At 37.7% G+C, this 27,393-nt stretch overlaps 1 protein-coding gene across 6 annotated transcripts in view; it reads left to right on the top strand.

The window, feature by feature from the left end:
* The window catches only part of FAM135A (family with sequence similarity 135 member A), an 82,883-nt gene that overhangs the window by 23,993 nt on the left and 31,497 nt on the right, over window positions 1-27,393 (top strand). For all 6 annotated transcript variants that reach the window (XR_003527933.1, XM_027645117.1, XM_027645116.1 and 3 more), the window contains 6 exons: window positions 16,979-17,058; window positions 21,341-21,480; window positions 21,596-21,666; window positions 21,979-22,152; window positions 24,802-24,928; window positions 25,288-25,441. Coding sequence is in view for 5 of the 6 variants with exons in the window: in XM_027645117.1 (XP_027500918.1) it covers window positions 16,979-17,058; window positions 21,341-21,480; window positions 21,596-21,666; window positions 21,979-22,152; window positions 24,802-24,928; window positions 25,288-25,441 (746 nt within the window). In the remaining variant the exon portion in view is untranslated. The remainder of the gene's footprint in view (window positions 1-16,978; window positions 17,059-21,340; window positions 21,481-21,595; window positions 21,667-21,978; window positions 22,153-24,801; window positions 24,929-25,287; window positions 25,442-27,393) is intronic.

Here is a 27,393-nt window from a genome sequence, read left to right on the forward strand (position 1 = left end):
GAGGTTCTTCACCCAGAGGGTGGTTGGGCACTGGAACAGGCTCCCCAGGGAAGTGGGCATAGCACCAAGCCTGACAGAGTTCAAGAAGCGTTTGGATGACACTCCCATGCACATGGTGTGATCTTGGGGATGGTCCTGTGCAGGGCTAAGGGCTGGGTCCTTGTGGGTCCCTTCCAACTCAGCATATTCTGTGATTCTGTGATCTAACCCTACTCTTCTTTCAGTTTAAATCTATGTACTTCAAAGATATTGTTGCTGTAAGAACAAGTTGTCACTCAGGTTTCTCCTGTGGACACTTAACCCTCTTCATTTACATACATGTTTTGTATGTGTCAGCACTCTGAACTGAGATATAAATGTGCTGAGCGTTTCTGATTCCAAAGAACTGGTTATTGAAACTACCACAGTACTTTGTAGTGCTCAGTTGAAGTTCCTGTGTTCCACCACCGGATGATGGATCCTGATGGCTAACTTTGAACAGTTACACCTTTCCTGTGGATAGTGAGAGAAGTTTCCTGATAACTGTGAGAAGTTGAGGTTTTCATTTCTCTAGAGCTGTGTATTGCTTTTTTACCTGTGAAATGGCAAATATAATGAGCTAAAGAAACTTAGCTAGTAGTTTGTAGTTTAGCATAGTGCACACATTGCTGCAAGATCTGCTTTGAAAACAACTTTAATCTGCATTTTCCCTATCTCTGTGCATTCTTACAATCCCAGTGTTAAATTCTTACTTTGTCACTAATCTTTTGTCACTTTGTCAGTAATACATGTGTGCACACAACTGGACAAAGCTGTATTTAGAAAACTTTTAATAGTTTCTATGTGTTTTGTCTTTTTTTTTTTTTTTTTGGTAGCATTTTTCCTTGGAAGGTTCAATACCTGCTGTTTCATTGTGGGTTTCAGAAAAAGAACTTCCTAATGGTTATTTTGGCTAAGTGTGAATTTGTTGTTAATTCGAGTAGATTATGAAGAGAGGAAGTAAAATAAAGTGTTAACAGTAGCTCTTTACTACAGATTTACTTCTCAGTGCATGTTAATTATCTATTATTTGACTTTTTGGGGGGCTAAAGATTCTTATAAAACCCCAGATCAGGAGTTTACATTTTTAATGTAAGTTTACCACACTTTTTAGAAGTGTTTTTGCTTTTAAATCCTGAGTAATGGAAGGTTAATATTAAATACCTTCCACGGGGGAGACTTCAACATATTCTAACGTAAAATACAGTTTTGGATATGTATCATATCTGAAATTAGGTTATTGGTAAGATTGCAGTAGCATAAGTTGCTTGTGAACCTAAGTCCTATTGAAAGTCAAAAGAATTTAAGCTTCATAGAGTACTGAAAATTTAGCCTAATGATATTCTTCTGTTCCAGAGACTTATGTTTTTCTGTGTGCAGCATTAACATTTTGTGCTTCTGTGCATGTGATTGCGTTAATGTAGCATAAAAGAAAATACAGTGAATCAGAGTATGGCATCTAATGAATCGTATTATGATGACACAGTAATTTCATGAGAAATAATGCAGTATATGAAAAGTTGTGTTTTTTTCTGGATCCAATGAGTTTCTACATTAGTTTTATAATTTTTAGCAGGAAATTAAAATTCGAAACTCACTTCTAGTAGGACCACTTTTCTTTCTCCTGGCTTTATCAGGAATGAAAAGATTTTGTCCTTAAATAAAGAAGTAGCCCTTGCTAATGGTTTATGTTGCTAGCATATGATGAAATAACAAACTCTGGATGGACAAAGAACATCCAGGCTCAACTGTTTGATTTTCTTTTTAATTCATACAACTCAGTCATACTTTCGAACTACATTTTTTTGTATGACATACCTTTCTGGAAATAAGTGTTGTGAATTGCCTTCTGACATGATAGCTTATCTTTTGAAGTATTGTACTGTGATCTTTGCTTAATGTAATGCAGTCTTTACAAAGGGAGAAGAAAGCTGTCAGATTTGTCTAACAGTTGTAAGATGAGCTCTGTTCTTCAGCTTATGGTTTTACACTAATACAAATAGCAATAATACGTGTTTAAGATTTGTAGGCTCTGTAAACTCAACGGAATAGTTTGTCTAGGAAAAATAACACAAATACTTTTGATCTTGTTTTTTTGTTGTTGTTGTTAAAATGGATCAGTTTTGGATTCTAGTTCAGTAGTGGATACACATACAAAGGGCTAGCTTGCTTTTAGGCAAGAATGGGTAAGACTGGGAATGAGTAGTTGAGAAATCCTTTAAATTGACATTGCTTTAGAAGTTGAAAGTTAGTATCATCATGTATCCATTAGCCCTTCTGATGCAGAATGTCTGAGAGACCAATGACATGGTCTGGTCCTAAGGAGGAGTAACCATTTAAAAGACTGAATCTTATTTTTTAAAGTAAAAAACCTTGTATTTGTTGAAAATAGGAGTTGGAAAGGTAAGTGGAAAACTGAGTACTGTTTGCTTTGAGTTAGCTGAGAAATTAATGTTTTTGAAGTACACTAATGAGTGAAACTGAAGACACAGGGAGGTTGTACAACTTGTCTTCTTCAGATATCTGAGTACTACGCTAGTATTAGGAGACTTGTAGCCACCCAGGGAGGTTTATCTAGGGGTCACCTAGAACCACTGTAAATTGGGCTTCTACTTTGAAGCCTAAAGAATCCTCCTCCCTCCATACCCCATGTTAATTCCTAGAAGACTAACCTCCAGTTTAAGAAACTGAATGAGATTCTGAATCTGCCTCTTTGAGCTACATATTCCCATGTGTAAAGATGACTGTTCAGGTGCTTATTTCTTCAGTTGTTATCGATGGAGGTATAGTTAACAGTTGGTAGTTGTAGTTGTCCTGGAGGTGTCTTTTTTTCTGCATCTCCCCTATATTAAAAAAATATTTCTTCAATTTTTTGAAATACTGATGGATACTCATTGCATATTCTAGACTTGTCAGATATGGGGTACAAATTTCAAATCGCTTAAATTTTGTTAACATTTTACTCTTACACTCATTTAGTACTTTTGGAATTTTTAAGCATAATAAATTTTGCAATTGAAATTATTATTTTGCAATTGAAAACATTCAACTCAGAATTAAAGCTGTCTGATAGCATCCCATTCCCTCCAGGCATTCTATCTGGCAAATTTCATTTTCTAAGAACAAAAGAGAAAGAGCTCAGATGCCTACTTATGCCATCTTACCATCTTTCTGGACCTGGCAGTGCTGTGATAGGTACAACTCTTTCATGGGACAGCAAAGTTATATGTAACTGAGTAAATGATGCCTTACATCATTTATCCTCCTTTCAGGATTGTATTTGGAGGAGGTCTGTGTAATTCTTTCTTTATGCAGTTGAAGAAAGAGGGCTCTTGTCTGTGTAAGACCAGGTGCCATTTTACACTGCACAAAAATTGTATATGAGCATGCCTTGCCATGAAGACTGTCAGCAGAAACATGATCAGTGAGTTAGGTTTAGTGAGGGAGTAAATGACAGTGTAAGACAGTATTGAGTATAAAAGGATTTTGTCTGGAGAAGGCACATTTTTTAATTCTGTATAACAATACAACTAGCTTCTTTGTATAGTATGAAGGTAGAATGGGCGTAGGTGCTAGTTGAAGGCATCACAATTATGATTTCTTGACTATGAGCCTTCTCTTTCTAAATGTGAGTTTTAGTGAATTCAGTATTCTGGAATAGCATGTGACAACAGTAAGAGTTTTAACTGTGCATTGAATATATTTTTTGTCACTAAAACTCCTACTTTTGAGCCACTTTCATGTGTTAGCTCTTTTGTGCAGAAGCACATAGCTTGTGCATAGGCTTACAGTTCAGACTGTTGCTGTGAAAAATCTGTCATTCCTGGATGTTTTGTCCTGTTTATGTGTGCTTGGTTAATACACGACAGTTACAGAAGAAATTTGATTGGATTTGGTCTTTAAGTTAGTTTACCATCCATAGCTATCTGAGGGAAGGGAGAGAGTAAGATGCTCATCCTGTATTTTAAAGTCTTGACTGCCTCACGACATGACAGAGGTTTCTGATACGGTGTCTTTTTGTGTCTTTTGCTGCACATGCAGCCTAACAATACCTTTATGTATACACCTCTGTCTGTGATCACAAACAGCACTTGACTGGATCATCATATGCTGCAGAGAGCATATGGCTTTATCAAAATATGGAACCAGGCTCAGTCCCACCACCAAACTCAGACTTGTTGTCTCTGTTTCATCAGGTGCTTGCTACAAAATATCTTCCTCTTTGATGTCTTACATCTCCTGCCAATTACTGTACCCCATATAAAGTAACTAATCAGATTTTTTAATGTTATTTTAACCTTATTTCGCCCCCCCACACACCTTGTTCTCCCTTTCTCGGATTCTGACTTATGTTGCCATGGCAGAAGGTTAAAAAACCTCCAGAGACTGAGAGGCCCTCCAGACTTGACCATCATATTGACGCTTATCCTTAAATAACTTCAGTTGTTGATTTGAAGACTTCTAAATTGCTTTAAAAATGTGTCTTTTTTCTCCAGGAAGGTGACAGATACCTTATATTAAGTGATCAAGACCTCTTCTGCTAATCATTTTTTATTATTATATGTTTTTAATGCAAGAAGTAGTTTTGAGGCTATCAGAGGTGATTGTGAGACTGGGATGAAAAAAAAAAAAAAGATGTATTTTTCACTTGTGCCTGAGCACTGATTTTGGTGGAGGGAGAGAGGGTAAGAGAGCCCACTGATGGGCTCTCTGTTGTGAAACAGCATTCTCATCTATGCATTTATAGTTGGCTTGAGCCAGTACAACTGCATGTGTTTGCCAAAAGGTGTGATATGCATGGTTGTCTGCTTTGTTTGCTCTTGCAGTCAGGCAGTTCCGTGGTCAGTAAGACAGGCTTGCTTTTGGCAGCAGTTATAGAGTCGGTTAAAGCTGGCAGGAACACCGGGCCAAAGGAGGAGTAGGTGTTATAGGTGGGGGTGAACTGTTGGATAACAGCTGCCTGAACAGGGTGATCCTGCTTGTGGTGCTTCCAGTGTGCCTGCAGTAATGCTCTTTTACCTTGCGGTTGGTCAGCTCAAAATGGTAAGGCAGCAGAAAAAAACTGGCAGAAAAAAACTGGCAGAACCAGAATTGTATTCTGGTTTATATTTTTTCCATCTCCCTGGCTCACATCAGCATCAGATATTCTGTCAGTGGAGATATAGAAGGAGTATAAAATACACAGGAGGAATGGGATCCCTGCTTCTGTTGCCAACTAACTCTTGGGTTGATTTAACTGTAATCCTGGACTGCATCCTGAGAGAAATGTCCATAAAAGTTCCAGCCTCCGTATTAGGAAGACATCTCTGAAACGGGAGAGGCTGTTATGTCAGTATGATCTGCTGAGTGACAGCAGCCCAGAGATTAGTATGTTTTGAAACAAAACCTCTGTTTGAACTTGTGCATTCATCTTAGTTGGCATCCATGCCCGTAGGATACAGAGTTATGACAGACGTCAGGTATGTCAATTCTAATTTCCCTAAGTCCTCTTGTAGAGATACAGAGCTTGCTTGGTGAATGCCAGTTTGCAGAGTTTCCGCTTCCCTTGCTGCTGGCAGCTTCATCCCACTGTGGTGCACTGCCCTGTGTGTTGTGCTGGCTGGGCTTCTGGAGCAGCCTGCTGTAAAGGGAGCTGCTGGACTGGACCTGTTCTGCGAATAGTGCATTGCTGTGATTGAGGAAAGTGTCAAATGTATTGTAGCTGAGGGGCAAGAGTGAGTGCCTGGGAGGACAGGACAGAGGAAGAGAGGGAAACAGAACTCTTTAAACTTGATTTCTTACAAAACTTTTCTTATATTATAAAAGTAAAGTCTAATGTTCAATACATTACTCTTGACATTTCCTTACTATGAGGAAGGATATGATTTCCCAGATGCCAGCTTACATGAGCGATGAAGAGAAGAACGCAGATAACTGCAGAAGGCAGAGAGATCCAGCTCTGTACGTGCTGGACAAAGGGCCCTAATCACCCCCAGAATGCCAGTTCCATTTCCGTAGGTCAGCTCTCCAAGGGAGAAGGAGGAAATGATAGAAAGGTGAGTCTGCAGTCATCCAGAGCAGCAGAAACCCTCAGCTTCCAAATCCCAAGCGCAAACTAGGATTCTTCTTCAGTGTATTTTGCAGATCCCATCTTACAGGGAGCAATTGTGGGAGGTCAGCCTCATAAGGGGAAAAAAAGGATTTAGATACCCAGGCCTATGGAAAGTTTGAGTCTCCTCAGTGTACGTAGACAGTAAATCATACAATCACCTTGATGATAGTCTCTGCGCTTCAGTCATATTACTGTGGTTAGTGCTGCTTCATTGGAGTTTTTCTCTTTTCCCGATCATATTGTTCTCAGTTTTCATCTCATAGTATATTTGCATACCTTCCCTTCAGCAATTTGTTTCCTACCTTTCCTGAATACATTCCTACATACCATTTATTTCAAAATATTTTGGATACCATCTAAGGTTTTCTGCAGTTTTCTCAAAACAAAAGCCTTTGAAAAAATGTAGACTTTGAAAAACAATTTTTTTTTGTTGTTGCTTGCTTGTTTAATTTTTTTTAGCTTGTTGAACAGGTTCAGTGTGCACTGTGTGTCTTCAGGGTATCCAGCTCATGGAACCTGACATGAGAAGAAGGGATTTGGCTACTTAGTCTGTTTGTGCCCATGTAATTTGTTTCATTTATTTAAACTGGCCTCAGAAGTATAACTTTTGTGAGTTTGGATTTTTAACTTTGTTCTTCTAAGGGTATATTTACTGTCCTGTACTAGATAGAGTAGGTTTTAGGAGATCAAAGATATTTTTGCTGTAGGAGGTAGCTCTATTGCGGCAAAAATAAAAGTCTAATCAATAACAACAACTTTTTCCATTTTTCCGAAGGGGTAAGAAGTGGAGGTTTTGCCTTCTAGCCTTGAATGCTCACTTTACTCTTTGACATTTATGAACTTTTAGGATCATCTTAATTTAGAGAAACAGATCTTGATTTATGCTGGTAACTCTTCATTGCTTGCTTGTGACATTGTTCTGGTAATATTCCCTCAGATTATTTCTTAAGAATTATTTTAATAATGAATGCATAAATATAGTGCACAGTCAGCAGATCTGCTTCTCAATCTTTTTGAAGTTGAAACTCTTGAAGTTGAGGAAAAAAATAATTTACAGGAAGTGACAGTACAGTTTCATGTTTCTGAGCATGGAGCCCCACCACTCAACCTGACCTAAGCGCACGTCCTGCCACTGAAGGGAACGCTTTCTCCCCTGTGTGATCCTGCCCTCTTTAATAGCCCCTACTGGGTTCTTTTTTTCTGTTTTCAGATGGATGAGCATATTGGTTTGTTTTACCATGCAGTTGGTGGAACATCAAAACTTATTTGAGGAGAGGCAAAAACATGTAAAAGAGGTTTTGGTCTACAAAACACTTCTACTTGCAGTGTTGGCTTAAGCTGCCTCAGATGAATCATGAAAATGTGCCTTGCTTGAAGGAAAAAAGATAGATGCTTCTGAGAGATTACTTTTCTTTCTTAGTGTCCTAATAACATCACAGAGCAGTATGTTATATTTGAAACTATAGTGTTTCGGTTTAAAAGATTGAACTAGAGGAGCTAATGTCACTTCCAGGAATGACACAGCTTTCTGCAGGGGAAAAGACAGAGATGCTGGTAAGGGATAAGAGTGACAACCTTTATTTGATGCATCTTGTGTAAGACACAACAGTTCACGTGGGTTCTTTTGTCATGATTTTTTGCAACAGTTTTCTTGGTGGAACCTGAATTTTCAGCTCTGGTTAAATGTACGATGTATTTGCTATTAAAACAGAGATTGCCCTTAATTAAAATAAGACACGAAGTGAATTGTAAGGCTTGTATACTTGTTTACCGACAGATGAGAGGAGCAGAATTGCACAGCTGCAAAACTCATAAAATTTGAAAGACCAGTAAATGCCAGAAAATGAGTTGTCTTCTGGTCTCCCATCTGTTGTATTTGCTAAACCTTGATTTCAAAATTAAAATATTATGATGTGTCTCACTAAAAACCGATGCCTGTTTGCAAGGGGTGACGGTTTGTAAAATTGTAACTCTGGATACCAGGAAAACCTAACATCCCATACCTTTTTCCGCAAAAAACTAAAAAGTTCCAAGCCACACAGTGGTTAAACACATTTGTGATGCTAGTATGCTGAATCAAAAAGTCAAATAAAAATGCTTTCCAAGCTAAATAAGTAGAGTTGAAAAGTTTTTATAAGAGAAAATGGGAAATCATTTTTCCGGAAGATGAGCTTTATGAACGTGTTGTACTTTAAAGATGCAAGAAAATTTAGTATGATTTCTTTCCTGTTCCCTTCAGTGACAACAGAAAATAAAAGAGGAACTAAAATTATAAACATAGACTAATATAGGATTTATTTGATTAAATAAGAACTCATCTAGTATTGCATGTTTCTGTGCCTCTTTAAAAAAGCAATACTTGTTTGAGACTATTCCCTTTTCAAATGTTTAAATATATGTTCAATGATTGCAGGAATTCTGCCTCAGTGTGTGCCTTGTGGTAAGAATGTGGAAAAAAGGCTTTTGTAGTAATAAGGCAAAATCCCCAGCTGCATTTACTTTTCCCTCTCTCCTGTTTTATGTACTTAATCCTGTTTCATAACAAGATGTTGTGACTTAGTTGAAGTATTAGTCTCCCAAATAACTCATCAAACTTTTGATCTAATAACTGTTTTGTTTATATATACCTTTAGTTGTCAGAAGTAATGAGGTACTTCAAAAAAGTAATTCACTTTCAAGGAAACTTGCTTTCAAGTAAATGGGAACCTTTTATCTATTTCCTGTAAGTTTGCCCATTGTATTATTCAGCTTAATAAAAACATCTTAGTCAGCTGAGAAATACCTGAATTTTTCATAGATAAGATGGATAAAAGATTTTAAACATAGTCTTTTGGGCATGATAATTTTCCTGCTGCTCAAGTATATGAATTAGAGTTTCCTAGATAAATCCCACAATTACAGCAGAGTGTAATCTCATATTGGTCCACATTAGAAGTACTTACTACAAAGTGATTGCAAGATAAGAATATTTTTGTGTATTCTATACTTGTATTAAATAATTCCCTGTCTGTATAAGCCCTCTATCTACTTTGGTGTCCATTCAGTATTCTGTGGGCCCCGACTGTGTTTGGTAGGATTAAATTTTTAGAGATGACTTTGCGTGTCTCTTTGGGGGGAGAGGAATTAAGGAACAAGTTAACCAATTCTTTTTAATTTGGCACTTTGAGAATCAGCATTTCACTGCCTGTGCTTTATTCTGTGTTGATTTATATTCTCTTGTTTCTGTTCCCTGGCACCTTATTTTACTCCGTTTCTGATTTTCCTCTCTGCCCTTTCTTTGTGTGCCTTTGCTGGATTGCGTTTTTGCAGAATGCTTATGAGGTTACAAAAAACATCTGGCAAATTTGTGGTAATGTTTAAGATAAAGTCTTTGTGTTTCACGATCATGTGAAATGCTTTAAACATTACAAGGGTACGCAGATTGCCTAGAAAAGTATGCTGTCATTTATCGGTACCCGCTTGTGACTGTGTGAGAAGCTAAATGTCTTTACTGCTTTTAAGATGGATTTTTATAAATCCATTAAAGAATTAGTAATGTAGTGTCTCTGTAGTAGCAAGGGCCTTAGCTTGTAGGACAGAGGGGTGTTGAACAGAAGTAAAGGAATGTTTTCTCTCATTGTTAGAGCCTTTCAGTATTTTGCTGACTCAAGGTCTCACCGCAGCAGGAGTTTCTGTTAGTCTAGGTTTGCTTCTGTGGAAGGAGGTGTGATCTGTGGAAGACACAGCTCTGCCGGGGTCAGTCTGATGCTACCTCCATGGAATTGCTGCCCCCAGACCTGCCTGTTCCTCTGGAGACTCACTCCTGTGTCTGTTTTCCTTGCAGTTCCTCATTTCAGTGTCACATTCCATATTTGCAAAGCAGCGCTACATCTCCTGCTTTGTTTCCTCATGCACCAAAAGAATCGTACTTGCCTGAAACACACATCGCCTTGGAAAAAGAAGTCTTAGTGGTGGTCTGCAGCAGAGGGTGTGTTTTCAATAGGGCCCTGCATTCAGTAGATACCAAGACCTCTCCCGAGGTTTTGCATATGCGAAATCACAGCTGTTCCTCCGTTTGGTGAACTCATAAACTTAGAATCTACCCTGCAGGTGACCCAATGTGCATGTGAGTTTTGCAGTCCACAGTGTTCAGTGCTCGTTCTTGTTAATGTAACTGAGAGCATTTAAGTGTGCAGTGGATGCACTGGGATTTAGGGAAGAGGAAAGGTCAGACTCTGCCATACATGCTTCTGCCTTTCCTCTTCCTGGTGAGAGGAACTGCAAAAAAGTTTTACCTCAACAATGAATTGTTTTATGAAGCCTTTTCAGAACTCACACTTCCCTTTGAATGTTCTTTAGCTGGAAAAGTAAGTTGTTTTTCAAGTAATTGCTTGTGGAGCTAATGCCGTAAATGCTCATATGCTTTTTTAATGCATGAGTTTTTTTAAAATAATGGTTGTCCTTTATGACTGCATTTGCACACATTACTTCCTGTGGTTCAATGTGGAAGCATTAAAAAGTCAAATCACCATTACTTCCTATGTTTCCTTTTTTGTCAGTAGCAAGATACATTCCGGTTATTGATAAACTAAACCTATTTCCTGGTCAGATTATAAATTATCATTTTCCACAAAACTGGTGAAAAATAGTTACTTATGCCTACCTGAATGATGATCTCAGTGGGAAAAAAAAAAAGTCAATTTTCCTGTGTGGGAAAGTATTTTCTGGCACATGTCAGATCTTAATTTTTCAAGGTTTTAATGCAACTTGATGAAAAAGATTTAATCCTTCATACAAAAGGGACAGTAAGGATGCCTACAGGAGAGGAGTAATTCTAACTACTTTTTTAGAAGACCTTTTCCTACAAGGTCTGTAGTAAGGACACTAAGCTCCAGATGTGTTTGAACCTTTTAATATCGTGATTATGTATTTGCCAGTGATTACATTAAGGACCAAATGACATTAATGGTCATGAGCAGGTATACACGTATATTTACTGAAGAAAGACTGCATACACTGTGCTTGACAGAAATTACCTGGATATTTAGAAGCTTTCCACTGCTGACTTCGGCTTTGCTTGATGTGTTGTCTCAGTAGACATCTGAAATACTTAGACTCTCTCCCACACTATGAAGCAAAAGCAAAGGTACCTTTTGGGGGATGGATGTGGGGCTGTTTCAGGACAAATCTTTTAATCAGTACAAGCAGAGCAAGAGATCTGGTATTCATCCTAGAGCTCATGTCTGTGGTCAAGCTAAGTAAAGGTAAGCGCTGTAAGCATTTAGAGAAGGAGGGGTTGGCAGATTTTCAGAGGTGGTGTTGTAGATTGTCCTTTTTTTATTATTTTTTCCTAAATCTATGGCATTGGAAATTTGTTAGGAAGTAAAAGATGCTGCCTTTCAGAGAAGTAAGTAAATCAGCTGTTGAGAAGTATTTTGCCTGTGTAGACTCAGGAAAGCTGGAATATGCTCTGTTCACAGATGTGTCTGCAACTTGTTTTGTATACCAGTTCCCAACCATATGGACTTTTTGCTGTTTTGCCTTTCAGTCGTCATGTTGTAAATTGCTGAACCCTGTTTTTTAGGTTTCCTTTAACCTCTGGGGTCGTAGACTGATTCAGGGTGGCAGGGATAGTAGTTATATCATATAGTCCACACTCATGCTGAAAGGAGGGTCGACACTTGATCCATGTTGCCTGGAGCTCTATCCCCTCAGGTCTTGAAAGCTTCCATGAGTGGAGATTTCACAGCTTATCTAGACAACCTGTTCCAATGCTTAAGTATCCTTAAGACTGTTTCAGGTCTCAGTTTACTCAGTCTCCCTGTGGAGCCTGTCCTTCAAATAACATCAGCAACATAACGTCAAGCAGTGGCAACCTGCTTATTGTCTTGACAAAATGGTTCTAAAGATTCATTCCCAATCTGTTCTTTGTGTGGTGTCAGACCTTCATTGAACTGTCAGTCTGCTGTTCATCCCAGATGTGTTTCCTGTAGTGCAGTAACTCAGGTTAAGCTGCCATTTTAGTTCAGGCTTTTCAAGTGCCAAACCCTGGTTGTATCATCCAAGATCATCCAACTGTATCTTGCTGAATTATCAGGTGGTGATTCTAAACAACACAGCATAATCTATCAGGGTAATTTAGCAACTAATGCATATCAAGCTCTTTTTTATGATTCATTTTTAGAGCATTTTTCCATCATACTGTAAAGTACAGTTCTCGGTGGTATTTCTGTTGTTTTATTCTCCATTTCGTGAAATATGCAGTTATCCTGCTTGAGCTAATGGAGCAGATTAGAGCAAAAGGTGTGATGGATGTTGCTTTTGTTACGAGTGATTAATGTGTGTTCTTACAGTATACCGCCTTTCTGAATACCATTTATTCTTTTCTTCAAAACAGGGAGAGTGGCTTTAAAAAATCGTCAAAATATTTCTGACTTCTTTGTTATCTGAAAAATGTCAACCCTTAATAATCTGAAAATGACGTTTTTCTCGTATGATGCAGTCAAAACAGAGATTAAGGGAGAAGTTGTAATAGATTTTTTCTAATTATTCTCCAAAAATCATCCCAGAAAAATCACTACTAGTCTAAGCTTTAAGAAGTCCAGCACTTTTCTGGAATCTTAATGCTGACTGCAAAGCTTGAACTGTTTCCTTTTTCTGGAGAACAGTTTTAAATAAACCTTGAAATGAACCTGTAGCCCCTGTCTGTTATCACTAAAGCATTTTTCCAGGTTGCTGTCAGAGTCAGGACTTGGCAAGGAACCAGATTGGTGCGGGTCAGTTTGATTATTCCTCTGCCGTGTTCCTGGGGCTTACAGGTTGGTGTTAGAGAAAGTGTGTACTGAGACTGGGCATGTGAATCTCACTGAATTTGCTTGAGCACAGGCCACGTTCCAAAAGGTTTGTATTGGGTTCTCTGTTCCAGTGGGCTTCAGGAAGGCATTTTAGTATAGACAGACTGATGGACCCTGACTGGAAAAGTTCTAGTACTAAGCCTGCAACTACATGAGTAGGTCTGCATGTGCCACCTCTTGGAAGATGCTGGACTGGGTCTTGAAAGCATTGGTAGACTGAAGTTACTTCATCAATTTGGCCACATTTGCTGTACCATCAGTTGTGTGATCTGTAGCATTGTTATCATCTGGAATTTTCCACTACACAGGATACCTTCGTTCTCTTGTTACATAAGGTAATGGAGAGCTGATACATGAGACAATGAATTCGGATTGTGTTCGGATATTATTTATGGAGTATTTTAAGGATATTTGGGACAGTTGAATGTGGTAGGTGATTCACAAGTCCTTGATACTGAATGTTATGTTGAGGCCCAAGCAGATACAATAGATCCGGTTTCTGAATCAGTTGTCTGTATGAGAACTAAACAGTGTTTATGGTACAGCTGAGAAATAGTTGAAAGTGACTTGGTTTTGTTTTGTTTTTTAATAGAAATGGAAACATTACGGCACAAATTGACTAGTGGGTTGAACAAAAGATGGAAAGAAGATGAGGAAGGCAGGGCTTAGGGAAAAAAATAATGAGGCTTGATGCATTTCTTCGACATTACTTTTAAAATTTTCTGTGAAATGAAGAATGTATATCATAACTTTAAAAAGTATTTCCTTGTGTATTGCAAATATAATTACTTCTTGAGTTAAGTACTCTGTTTCAGGATAATAGTATAATAGCTCTTCATTGGCAGATAGATCCTTAATATATATGGCATTTAAAAATGAGTGACGGTGAATAGTTTGGGTAAATACTGTGTAGGAGGCTGTTTTTCTTATTTAAATATCTTGATACAGTTAAGTAATTGTTTCATATATCTAGGCACAAGATTTGAGTTAATGTTTACATATTTGCCCTGAGCTGAACTCCTACAGGATTTTATTACTCAGATTAACAGGTGAATGTTGTATGCTATAAACTGCCTAAAGTATAAATCTACTGAAAGTCTATGCCACCTGTCTGAAACAAGCAAACAATACACCTTCATCTCCTCATTAAACCAAATAAAAATATTGGGCAGGTAAGGGGTTTACTAAAGAAAAAGGATAGGATGGTCTGCTTTTGATTAATCACAAGCAAATAATAATTGGGAAAAGAAGGATGTTCTAATAGCCTTTTGATTTCACAAATAACATTTTAAGCACAAACAACTGTATTGATTGCTCACTTTGAGGCACAAATTGTAAACAGTCACTTAATAGTATCTTTAGGGCAAATGAGTCTTATTGCATTAAGTAATGGGAATATCACATTGCACCTTTTTTCTGTTTGATGCTCAGTTTTTGTTTACCTTTGCCTTTCATTTTACCTTGTTACAGTTCTAATTCATTAACTTATCCACAGTTGATTAAGTTGTTAAGCCTTAGTTAAATTTATGCTCTGTAGAGCTGTCACGTGCTTCTAAACATCAACTGAGAATGATGCAGATTTTGGATATTTTAAAGTCTAATAGAATGACTCGGTTTGGTAGGTTAGGGTGAGATGAGCTAAAATATGTGGCATGTCTCTGACATGTCTCTGAACTTACTGAGGTGTAATGTTTGATAGAAAACATACTGAGACATAATATGTCATGTAAACCATATGAACAGTTTTGCATTCTTTCCTTACTGCCTGAAGTAACAAGCAGTATGCTTTATCATGATGGGCTCGTCATTTGGATCATGGGAAGATGCAGCTTGTAGTGGTAGGGCATCAGGCTCTTGGTGAATGTTTACTGCAGATCCAGAAATGACATTGTGAAGCTGGTGGAAAGTATCTCCTCGTTGAGGCTATTGTACATTACATTGTATCACATTTCTTCAGTAGAGGTGAAATGAGTAACTAATTGAATGATGGAAGTCACATCTGATCCAGAGAAAAGGAGTACATCAGTGCACTACATTGCATCCTCCTGGGTTAATGATGAGTGGGGACTCTTACCTGCTTAATTCCTTACACTGTTGGAGATTACAGTGAATGCTTAATGTTAGTTTTTATTTCTTTAACCTAATACAAAATGAATTAATGTCCTATTATTCCTATCTTATTATTAATTTCCTGTTATTAATTTCCTAATCACTTAAGGAGTGTGTATGGAATCATGTTTGACCTGTTTCCAAAACCAAAGTATATAGCTGGTAGTTTGCAGTAGGTTATGTTTTAGTCTTTTTGTAAAAGGTAGGAATCACTTCATCTCTTATGTCTAGCAATGTTACTGGTTCACTATAAAGCATTCTTTGATATAGTTCTAATCAGATTAAAGTTGACTTTTAAATTTTGTGAAAGGATTAAATTAAAAATTTTTCACTGATTGATTATTAGGCCTAGTACACAGTCACATCAGTTACTAGTGAAGTCCCAGATGGTCAACTTTAGTTGAAGTGTCAGAATCCAAAATTGGAAAACCACAGTAGATTGGTTTGGATTTGGATAGTGGGGATGATGAAACCATGACTTTGATTGGCTGTACTCTGTGAACAGAATACAAAGGGTAAATGTCTACCTGTGGGCATTTAGGACCATGGTTCTACCTAAAAAGTGTAAGGGTCTATGAAACTAGACTATTCCAGATATGGGGGAAGAAACTGGAATAATTTATTGAACACACGAGTGCAATTTAACAGTCTTGGGGCCTGGACATGTTAATGAGGAGGACAGGTTATGATAATAAGGGAATTACACAAGTTTTTACTACAGTTACCCAATTGATTAATATTTCCCTCAGCCAGGATTACATGGGGGGAAGAGGATAAAGGGGTTTAAACATGGTTCAGTAACATAATCTCAAAGTCCTTCCTTATTTTGCTGCAGGAGCCAGGCTAACCACATGGTTGCACATCTACAGGTCTTGTGAGGAAGGTCCAGTCCCTCAGGTTACAGGATTTCTCTCAGTCCCTGTTGCCCAAGGTTTACTGCATAGACCCACCAAGCTCCTTTCTGCTGACAGCTGGGTTTTGGCTCCTACAAAAAAGGCACCTTTGTCTTCCCCTCTCTGCTTGTGAATGTTCTTGCTCCCTCCCTTTTGGTGGTGTTAGTGTTTCTGGAGCTGTGTGTAGATCACATCAGCTCATTGAGGAGCTGAAGCTAACTCCTGCAAACAAAAATAAGTTATCTGAAATGGGATGAGATGGTCAGAATGTGTCGTCTAAGTGTATTTGTGGTTGCTTGTTATGTAGAGGCTTCCGTAAAATCAGTCTGGTGACCGTTACAGATTTCATACATGAAAATAAAAGTTGTAAACAGTATAGAGCTTAATAAGATGAAAGACTGTTTAGAGATAGAGCAGAGACCCAACACTATTGTGTTGGGGTTTTTTTAATTTTAGGCAAGAAGCCTGCAGTTCCTGCCTTTGATAGCTTAAAGGTGCTGTCACATTTTGCCTAATATGACCCTTTATTTACACTTTTTAATAGCTGGTGGCCACAAACAATGTAGAGAGTGTCTGATAAGTGGTGTGCTTTCTGGGGATCCTGGAGGGGGAGTCTTACAAGCTGCAGTTTCACAAATAGCTCCTTCAGTGTCAGAACTGATTGTAGCAGTCCTGTAGATGTGCTACACGGTAGATCCTTCCCATACGGTTGTAGCGTAGCTGACACTCCTGATTTTTCATTCACACCAGTGCAGTTTACCATGTATCTCTACAAATATTTACTCCAACTCTGCGGGGTGTGGAAAGGCTGGTGCTGTGTTGGGACTTCTTTTTATTCGTGTTTTTGGCTATCGCTCTGGTTAATGATTAAGAAAAAAACATAACAGGATAAAGAGTCAAAGTAGGAGTGTTTTAGACTTGGAAAACTTCCTTGATGTGTTTCTCTTTCCCACTCTCCATTCCTACCTCTGTCAATGTATCTGTATATGATAAATGAGTTGTACTGTGTTGCAAATCACTGTCTTTTGCTTTAGCTTTTACCAGATTCGTGCATCTATGAAAATTCCTCCAAGAATTCCACACAAATTAGAAGCTAGTTTGTTACATGGAACTGGTAAGTGCCAAAACTTTTAAGAAATGTAAAACTTATAGTAAATGAGGTAATTATCTTGCCTTGCTAATTAAGGATCACTCTTTTTGTCTTATATTGTTGTAACTAATATGTAAGTGCTTTTAATTTTGTTACTAACACAATAAAAATATACCTTGTTCTTAGCAGTGAGACTTGACAGTTAGTTACAGAATTCATGTAACTGTTTTTCCTCTGTTGATTGTCTTTGCTGGTAGCAAAACATGATGATTCCTTTATATTAGTGTCTTCAGTTTTTTTCCACTGATCTGCTCAATCTTCTCCATGTTCCGGGATAAGATGACCAAGGGCAGATCTCATTTAAGTAGATACCTCAAAGTAGTGGAGAACTTCAGATACAGGCTCTTATCCAGATTGGTAAGCCCATTTTTTTCCTGAAAAGAACACTTTGAAAGGATCCAGCTTTCAATCTTGTTCTATTGTTGCCTGGTAATAAAGTTGAAAATTTATTTAACCTCCTGAACAGAATTACCCACTCCCTCATCTTTTTGCTTTTTTAACCTGACATTCATTTTTGGTTTCTTTGTCCAGGCAAACTGAACCCAGGGAAAGCTGTTAGTGCTCTCCTAATTCTGTGTAGCCCACACCTCACCATGCTGTAAAAATGTGAAAAGCAAAAAATTGATCAAATTTTCAAATGTTGAGTGGAATTATTGGAATTGCAAGGGAGAAAAACCTGCTGTAGTATGAGAAAATGCGATGTGATATTACTGAAACCTGAATTTTTGAGGCTATTTTGAAAGTAACTGAGTAGAGCAACAGTGTAGATACAGAATTTTGGTCAAGATTCCTGAATATTTCTTGGATTTTTGTGAGGTAAATAAGTAATTCTTATGAACCAAGATTGCTCCACTTCAAAGGCAAGGTTTAATGTAGTTTGGAGAATTTGGCTCTGGTAGATATCCTTTACTAAAAAATATTGTTTGAATAGTGACACTTATTAATATGTTTTATATTGCTGGGAAAAAAAATCTTCTATTTCAAGGTATATTTTAGAATGGTGTTAGTTTGTTTTTTCAGAAAGTTTCAAACTTGTTATTAGTTGTGACATATGTGTTAGCTTTTCTGTCTCCTGTTACTAGGCATAAGGGATAAGACTACAGTTTGGTGTGAGTTTAGATCAGCAGTGCTGTCGAAGAAAAAAATTCTGCCCTTGTTTTCCCTTGGCTGCTTTTTCTTGCCTTCATAGTGCTGTGTGTGCTGTGACACAGGTGTCTGTTTCGGTCGGGGTGCTCAACAGGGGAGCTCATTCAGCTGACCAGCAGCCATTTTACAAAAAACCAAACCCCTTCAAACCCAAAAACTTGGAGCCCTTTTTAGATCAGTCTCTCAGGTGTTTTTTTTCAGGTAGTTACTGATAATGTTTGTCCCACAACAAAGCAAAAGAAAGGGTACAAGCTGGTCAATGAAACGGCGTTAATTTGGCCTTGTGGACATGACAGTGCTCCTTCTTGCTGAGGATCCCTGCTTTCCGTTCACTTCAGCTGCTCGCTTATTTTAGCAGAGCTGGATGCTGTAGATCAGACTTGCAGCTCTCCTGCTGAAGGTGGAGGAGTAGCTGATACTAGTTCCTGAGACTGCTGTTACGTGCATAAAATAGCTGCTATTAGGGTATGTGTGGAGTAGCACTTAGAGTGTTGACCTGTGTGGAAGTGTTGCATGTTGACCATAGAGGAGACTGGTCAGGAGGCCACTACTCCCACTCTTGAGAATGATGATCAGGTACTTCTTCCTATACTTTTCTATCTCTTCTCTCTTTCTCATACTTACCTATTCTAAATCCTATCACTTTGATGTGTCATGGTTTTCCCACTCCAGTTCAAGTCTTTTTGCCTACTTCTAGCTCTCCCTAGCCTCTGCACAAGTCACCTCAGTTTCCTTACCTTTGTGTTTTCCCCTCTCCCGCAGACAGTTTGACCTCTCTCCTCCTTTTATTTCCCCAAGTCAAATATAATGTCTTAGTTTTTCCTCTTCTTTCTGTTCCTTTGCATCTCCTTCCATCCCTTGCCCAGCCCTTTCCAGCTCTTAGTGAGGTCCTTTGTTAATAGAAATGGAAAACAGTTTATTTAAATTTCCCGCATCAGCTAGTTCACTGGAATTGCTTGCTGCCCAGCATGACTGTCATTACATATATCATAGGGCGACTCACTTGCTTTAGCTCTAGCCTTGTGAAGGTCTCTTGTTATTCTTGTCATTTGAAGGAAGATGTCATGCTCCAGAAAGTTATAAGAAAGACCTATGTATGTCTAGCCTGTATGAGGTTGTTTCAGATTTTAGGGTATTCTGAATTCCTCCTTCTCTCAAAAATTTGTGGCTGGTTTTCAGAGGAAAAAAAGTTGGGGGGGACAACAAAAACAGGTTAGGAAGGAATGAGATTCGTCTGTTTTCATGATGCAAGAGTAAATTAATTCCCCGCTATTTTTTCCCCTTCATTGAGGAAAAGGCTTTTTGTGTGGTTAGAAGCTTAGAAAGAGTCTTGACCAGTCAAGTCAGTGCACCGTTAATTTAAAAAATAGTAGTTCTGCCTTATTGACCTCATGTTTGTGAGACCTTGCTCCCCTTGTGGAAGTGGCTCAGCCTGTTCCTGACATCAGGTTTTCCTCTGTAGTTCCCCTCTCTCTTTTGAGGGTGTGGATTCACATTACACTGGAGTCAGCAGAACTGAGGGCTGTAACTCGGGGCTGGATGGTGCACAGGAAGTGGGACCTTGGCCGTTTGTCTCCAGCTCTTCTTTTGTATCAAACAGGAGCAGGATCCCTTTTGCTGATGCTGTGCAGTTATATCAGATTATGTGCCATGTGAAACCATACCTGCTCTGCCCTTTACCTGTAACAGATGACACAGGTGGACATAAGCTGAAAGTGGCATTATACATAGGGGAATTACACTGTAGTGATTCAGCCTTTGTAAGCATTTTGTCCAGGACACCTAAACCAAAGATATGTACGGAAGCACTTCAGCAAAACCCAGTATTAGTACTTGTTTCTAGTTTCTGAAAGGAAGTTGAACTAAGATGTTACTAAGATTATAGAGTGGGAATGTTTGCCAAGGGTAGTGATATTCTGTCAGGGCCCCCAGATCTGTAGAGTGCAAACTGCAGATTTTTTTCCCCCTGTGGACTCCGTTGAAATAATTTATTAAGAAGAATTGAAAGAATTTTAAAAATGTTATTCATCCCCATTTACACAGTTTCTAAGACTTTGTGTTCTGGTAGAGGTTGATGTTACTGAGCTTTTTTGTAAGAGGAGTGATAAGAAAGTATCAGTATTTTTGTTAATTTTGTTCTTCAAAGTTACATCTTCTTTTATATATTTTTCTTCAGAGGATAGTACCCATCACAATACTTCCTGTGTGAAAACCCCTTGTTATTATGATAAATACTTCCTCAGTAACTATTTTAAAATATTCTCATTCTCATTTCTTCTGCAAGTCGTTTAACATAATTTTTTTTTGGCAAAAGATTCCCCAATTATTCATCACAGTTTTCTGAACTCTTTTTGATGAGTAGCCTCTGGATTGAAAGCATAAGTGTCATATTGCATGAGAAATACAAGGTTCAGTTGATAAACTTGGAACTGGTCTGGCCAGAGTAGGATGCAAAGATATGGAAGGCAAGAATGAGCCATCTCTGTTCTTGATTAATTCAGTGTCAGTGTCGTGACTGGGCTTCGTGTACGAAGATTTGGGGAGGGCTCTACCCATGTTTGTTGCAAGCGCGTTGGTGGCTGAAAAGGCCAATACGAGATAGACATGTCTGGTTGCAAAAGGCACAGCAGAAGGACTCCTTAGATGGTATATTCTGCAAGGCATGATTCTTTCTGTGTTGTTGATTAATTCAGTGGAGTGGTATATGTCATTTAACCTCTTTGTCTCATCTGTAGGTAATTAAGAGTCCTCAGTGTGGTTAAACCCTGCAAATCAACATGAATGCTGGATGAAACAAGACAGATTTCAAGACTTTTATTAGAATTTTTAATGCCTAGAATGTCTTACTTCGATTCATAACAAAGAAAAAATTCTTCAGTTCAGAACTTATATTAAATGCAAATTTAATTAAAAATATTTATACAGTGTTTCTTTGAAACAAAATGTACTCCTTCAAACTCCAGCAGTTGCTGACTGAAAACTGCTGGTATTATTAGTGTTACAGTTTTAGTAGTGGTCATGAAACTGATGGAAATGATAGTTCCACCTACTTGCGGCTCTGAGTTTTCCAGTTCTGTTAATACTTGTTTCCTCTCTCCAGGTACAGATCTTGCCTTTCCTGCTTCAGTCCATGACAATATAGTTTGCAGTAAAACATTTCAGATTCTTTACAAAAATGAGGAAGTTTCTGTGAACGATGTGATGATTTTCAAAATAAAAATGCTGTTGGATGAGAGGAAGGTAATCTGCCATTCAACTTTACTATATTCAGATAATTCAGTCTTCATTATGTACAATTTGAATTGGTACAAATAAGGGACCTGAAAGATTTCATGCTTCTACAATTTCTTTGTAGATTGAGGAGTCACTTAATGAAATGAATTTTCTACTAACATTAGATCTACACTTCACGGATACAGACTATTCGTAAGTTTAAATATAGAAGTTTTTATTAAAGCGACAATATATGTTAACTTTTTGAACTGATTAAATCTGTATTATTTATAGGTGTAGTGTGTTCATATTAGACATAAATGATGGTTAAAAACAAATCCACTGCTCAAGTCTTTATAGATTTCATAACTGGTTTGTCTCATTCTGATAAATTTGTTTTCTTGGGGGAGATGCCTTTGCATTCCAAAGTATAGACCTATGCTAAATTGCCAACTGTGTCAGTTATTAATAACTTGCATTTTAAGTATAGTTGTTCTAATTGTATGTTTCTTAATTTCTTTTTAGACCAGATGACCTGAGCACACTACAGCCAATTAGTAGCCGAACTTTAAAGTTGCACTTTAACTTACACCAGGGCCTTCATCATTACGTCAACGTTATGTTTGATTACTTCCACCTTTCTGTCATATCGGTTATAGTCCATGCTTCTTTGGTTGCTCTGCATCAGCCATTGATAAGGTAATCTCTCATTAATAAAATGCAAATACATTATTGAGTGTTCAAATGGAAATGCTATAGAAACAGAATAATTAAGAAGGAATTAAATCTATGGCCAATATTGTTTTCTGTATGGTGATTTTAGAATACTGGACCCAGAGGGACAAGAAACTTCTTGTTTTCAAAGTTACCTGAAAAAAATTTGGGTGTTTTTTTTTTGTTAGAAATAAGAGCATGTAATGTAGAAGAGAGATAATACCCAAGACCGGAGAAGTGGAGGAATGTATAAATATCTGTATTTATACATGTATATTTGTATGTATAAATATTTATGAATTTTCCTAATCAGGGAGATCTGCTGCTCACTCTAGTTAGTGACTGAAATAGCTGCCATTAATACAAATAGGGCACCTTCTGTTAGCTATCTTATCTGCACAGTTTTCAGTTACTGCTTGAATGGCGGTGATGTCTGCAAATGATGCATTTACTATTTTCTTAAAGTAAATGGAACTGGAGAATTTACTTTTCTCTTTAAAAAAGATTTTGCCTCATTTTTACTGGAGCCTTTTTTATATCATTTACTTGTGTCACCCTTTGCAATCTGTTTACTTCTCTCTGTCAAAAGTAAGTGTGCAAAAGGGCTGTACAGTCAGACACAGTCACACATATGAAGTGGTCTTTAAACAGCTTTTTCTTTGGCATATCTATCTTTTCCTTCTTTCATTATCTTCAGATATACAATGATACTGCCCCTAAGTTTGTTCATATTCAAGTTCAGTCTGTGCTGTAAATGCCCAGACCTTTAGCTTAAGGTATTGACTGCTTGTGCCTGTCTTTACGTCATCAGAGTTATATCTCTGTGTATGTTAGACAGCTGTTCTGTGCAGTGGGGCTGTGCTGGTGTGGAGGATTCAACTGGCTTATGTGCTTTTTTGTTCTTTTTTCCCCCCTCCAAGTGGTTTGAGTTGTTTTGATGATGTGTTTTAGGCATGGTTATATATAGTAGATGAGCTGACACGTCTGAAGGGATAGTGCAGTATTACATGGGATAGAAACAAGTACTGAGGAGGTGGGAATTGTTGTTGGAAACTTCATCTGATAAATGCACTTAAATACACTTTTTAATGCACTTAAAGTAGCATCATGTATGTAAAGTGTGCATTGCCACACTGTACTGCATCTGAAATTGAGGCGTTAAACCTGTATGTATCCCATAGCTGTAGGGCTGAACTTAACCTCATTGTCAGAAATTGAAAAATAGGTTTTCTTACTAATTTACAGTTAGAAACGAATTTGTCCCTGCTGACCTTTTAAAAAGCTGTAGTTAATCTGAGGGTTTTCCTGCATATTTTTCCTCTGTTTTTCGCTTTTCAAGTGATGATACAATAATGCGAATTAATTTCAAACCTCAACTTGATACAACTTGTGTAAAGAGATATTGGAACAAAACAGCAACTTCTATGCTGCTTCCATTATCTTTAGAGTAGATTGTTGCTGGTGTCCACAAAATTATTTTAAGGATTCGCAGTGTCCCTTAAATCAACTTGGGATGGGGAGAGGAAGAAACTTTCAAATTTTATTTCTGCCAAGCTCCCCCATATTTAGCACATAGCAAATACTTGATAGTTGCAGTATCCACATCTGACTCACTTTTATGGAGCACCTCTTTCTGAAAAACCTGAAAATTGCAGGCATCACTCCTCTTCATTCTTTGGACTTTCATGGGTGACAGTTTTGCTCCTCTGTTTGGATCATGCTTACATTATTGACACCTCTTCCTTTCCTATAGGGGGTTTACTTTTTGAGTGTTTTGTTCTTCAGAGTAGCATCCAGGTTCACTTTCTCTGTGAACAACCAGTATTAACACTTCCATTGAAAGAGAGGAGCTAATTTTACTTGATTACAGCCCTGGAGGCCTGTGCAATCTACTCTTTTTTATTAACCTGTCATTGCTTATTTCTGCCCGTTACTTAATAGTCCTCACTTTCTGCATTCATTTATTTTTCATTCATTTTTTCTAGTTCTTTTTCTCACAAGGCTACTGTTGCAGTTTGCTCTGTTCTCCCAGGGGTTCAGGATGGGATCTCCTCCTCAGTAGGCAGAGGTCAGGCATCCCTTAGGAAAACAGCAATGGCAGTTTGTGTGACAGCTTTTCAACTTCTTGCTACTGCTTCATTTTTAAGAGGTAAAGTCCCCACAGCAAAGTTGGCAGAAAATGAACACTTCTTACCTGTTATAGTTCAGAATTTCTCTCTCTGGCTTAAACTTTCAGGAATATTGTTTAAATTAATTGAGATTTGCCTTAGAAATAATGAGGAAGAGGTTCCACAATCTCCTGGCCTAGTCTGCTGACCTTCATGGTGAGAGATGGCCACAGAACAGGTGAGAGTAATAATTTGTTAAATTTCTCCAACTAGTTGGAGACCTGTTTTGAAGAGAACTACTTTAGAAGCACTGCTCCCCTGGCACAGCATCAGAGACTTAATTGAGGTATCTGGGTCATTGTGAATGGTTCTGTAAGGGCAGACCACCATGCTAGGAACTTACAGGATCTTACTGAGGGTCCTTGTTTCTACTACTTTTCAAGAAAAATCAAGGATTTGTTTTAGCTGCGATAGCTTGGTGACGCGTAGTATGTTCAAATTATCAATTCATTTGTGCTTTTTGCAGTTTTCCTCGCCCAGTGAAGAATACATGGTTGAACAGGAATGCACCAGCACAAAACAGGGACTCTGTGATTCCTTCTCTTGAAAGTGTGGTCTTTGGCAATAACTACACAAAACAGTTATCAGCAGACGTAAGAATATATCAGTTTAAGACTTTATTTGTATTCTGTTGGGAGGTGAGAATATTATCTTTTCTGCAGGAATATTACTTGATAAAGAATGAATTTCGTTGGAGTTACGTTGGGATGCCATGTGATAAGGGAAATAAGAAAAATTGTTCCAAAAGGCTGTGTTCCATGCTTCAGGAACATACAGGTGGAAAGCTTACAATATTAAGTGTTTAAACTTCTTTTTTAATGTCTTGCAATCCATTGAAAATCACAAAAGTGACAAGTTTGTGAAAAGAGGCAATTGTTTATCTTTTTTAGTCGTTCTCGTAACACTTCATTTATTGTACAAAATTAATGTGTGCCGTTTTTCTTTATTTTAGGGTTGCAGCTTTGTTATTTCAGAATCTTTCCTCAGCCATGCTTATAATTTCCACTATACACTTTGTGCCAGTTTACTGCTTGCTTTCAAAGGGTTACACAGCTATTTCATTATGATAACAAAGGAGCTCCCCTCTTCTCACCGAATTGAACTGGGTATGTTCAGTTTAATAAAATGCATCACTTTCTTGTCAATGTTCATTAAGAATACACTCTTGTAGACTAAACTGTCACTGATCTCATACATCTGGTATATCTAAAATATTTTTGCTTGAAGAAAAAATAAAGTAGAAAGAAGTGCTGTCACCTTACTAGTAAAATAAGGAGATAAGAGCCTAAGTCTATGCAAGTTTTATCTTTTCTTGTTGGTCTTGATTTGTGCAGTTATTTCAAATCACTGTGTTTAGTGGTGAGAAAGTCAGAGAAGCTCTTAATCCAAGTAGCACACTGCACTTCTTTGTTTGTTATATGGAAACTTTTCATATTTGTACAAAAATTTGTAACTCTGTAAGCTTTTGATTTGAGAAGAATATTTTAATGGAAACTTATCTGAAAAAAGACCTACAAGAAAAAATTGCTGCTGGCTCAGTTTATATTGTAACTTTTTAAACAGATTCAGGTACCACGAAGACTTCTAGTTAACCACATTTGATGAAAATAACTGCAAAAGCATTAAATGAAATGTATGGAAACGCACATGTACATTACATTTCTGTAGAATGCAGATACATTAGAGAGCCAAGCCTCAATTTGTGAAGTAGAAGAGCAGTGCAAGTAAAAAAGGAAAGTACACTGACATTGGAAAGAATGATTTAGACTTTTTTCTCAGCAAGCATATACCTTTTTTAGTCATGTTCTGACTTTTGGAATTTACATGTAGACGGCATTCATTGATTTTTGTATTGTTTAACTTTACCATTGTCAAAACTAAGCATAGTGAAACAGTAAGGTTAGCAATTGAGATATGAAAGCTATTTTAAAAATGTATATGGTCAATTAATGATTCAAACAAATGTTTCACTTGTGATTACAAAATACAAAACTGTTTTTAGGGGAAGAAATTTTTTTGATGGAGTATATCAGAAATCTGTAGAAAAATACTAGAAACTGAGGCTTTTCCTTTATGGAAGTAAAAGTACTGTAACACACTGCAGAAAACGTCTGTGTCAGTTATCTTAATATGGAGGGAAACACCTTATTGAAGGAATAACTCAGCTCTTAGTTTTCCTTTTAAGGTCCAAATGTGTTTTTTTCGAAATCATAAAACCATAGGATCGTTTAGGTTGGAAAAGACCTCTAAAGATCATGGAGTCCAAGCATTAACCCAGCACCACCATGTTCACCACTAAACCATATCCCCAGGTGCCACATCCACATGCCTTTTGAACACCTTGAGGGATGGTGACTCCACCACTTCCCTGGGCAGTTTGTTCCGATGCCTGATCACCCTTTCAGTGAAGAAATTTTTCATAATATGCAATCTAAAGCTCCCCTGGTGCAGCTTGAGACCATTTCCTTTTGATTTGTCACTAGTTTCCTGGGAGAAGAGGCTGAGCCCCACCTGGCTACAACCTCCTTTCAGGTAATGCAGAGAGCTCCCCTGAGCCTCCTTTTCTCCCTGCTAAAGAACCTCAGCTTCCTCGGCCGCTCCTCATAGAACTTGTGCTCCCTTCACCACCTCCACTGCCCTCCTGGACACACTCCATCAGCCCAATAGAGTCTGATGGCATGATTGTTATTGTAAGGATAGGCTTAGACTAAATCTTGATGCTTAAGTGTTTCATTCAGGACCTTCAATTCCCCTAAAACATTCCTTCACAATATATATAAATAATAGAAAAAAGCCGGCCACCGAGTTGCATACTTGGGTTGTATCTTTCAATTTAGCTTACCTTTGGGAATGAAAGTTTGAACAGAAATACTCAAAATAAATATCTGAAGAGAATATTACAGCTTACATTTAACATTCATTGTATGTGTTGTGCTGAGAGTTTGTTTCCTGTGGGTTTGATTTTTTTATTTTTATTATGTCTCTTCTAGAATTACTTTGGTTTTTTGTATTCGTAAATATCTTTTTCATTTATTTCAGTTATTTTATATATATACTG

This window comes from Corapipo altera, unplaced genomic scaffold, assembly GCF_003945725.1.
Source record: "Corapipo altera isolate COAL_440 unplaced genomic scaffold, ASM394572v1 2, whole genome shotgun sequence".
NCBI classification, from domain to species: domain Eukaryota; kingdom Metazoa; phylum Chordata; class Aves; order Passeriformes; family Pipridae; genus Corapipo; species Corapipo altera.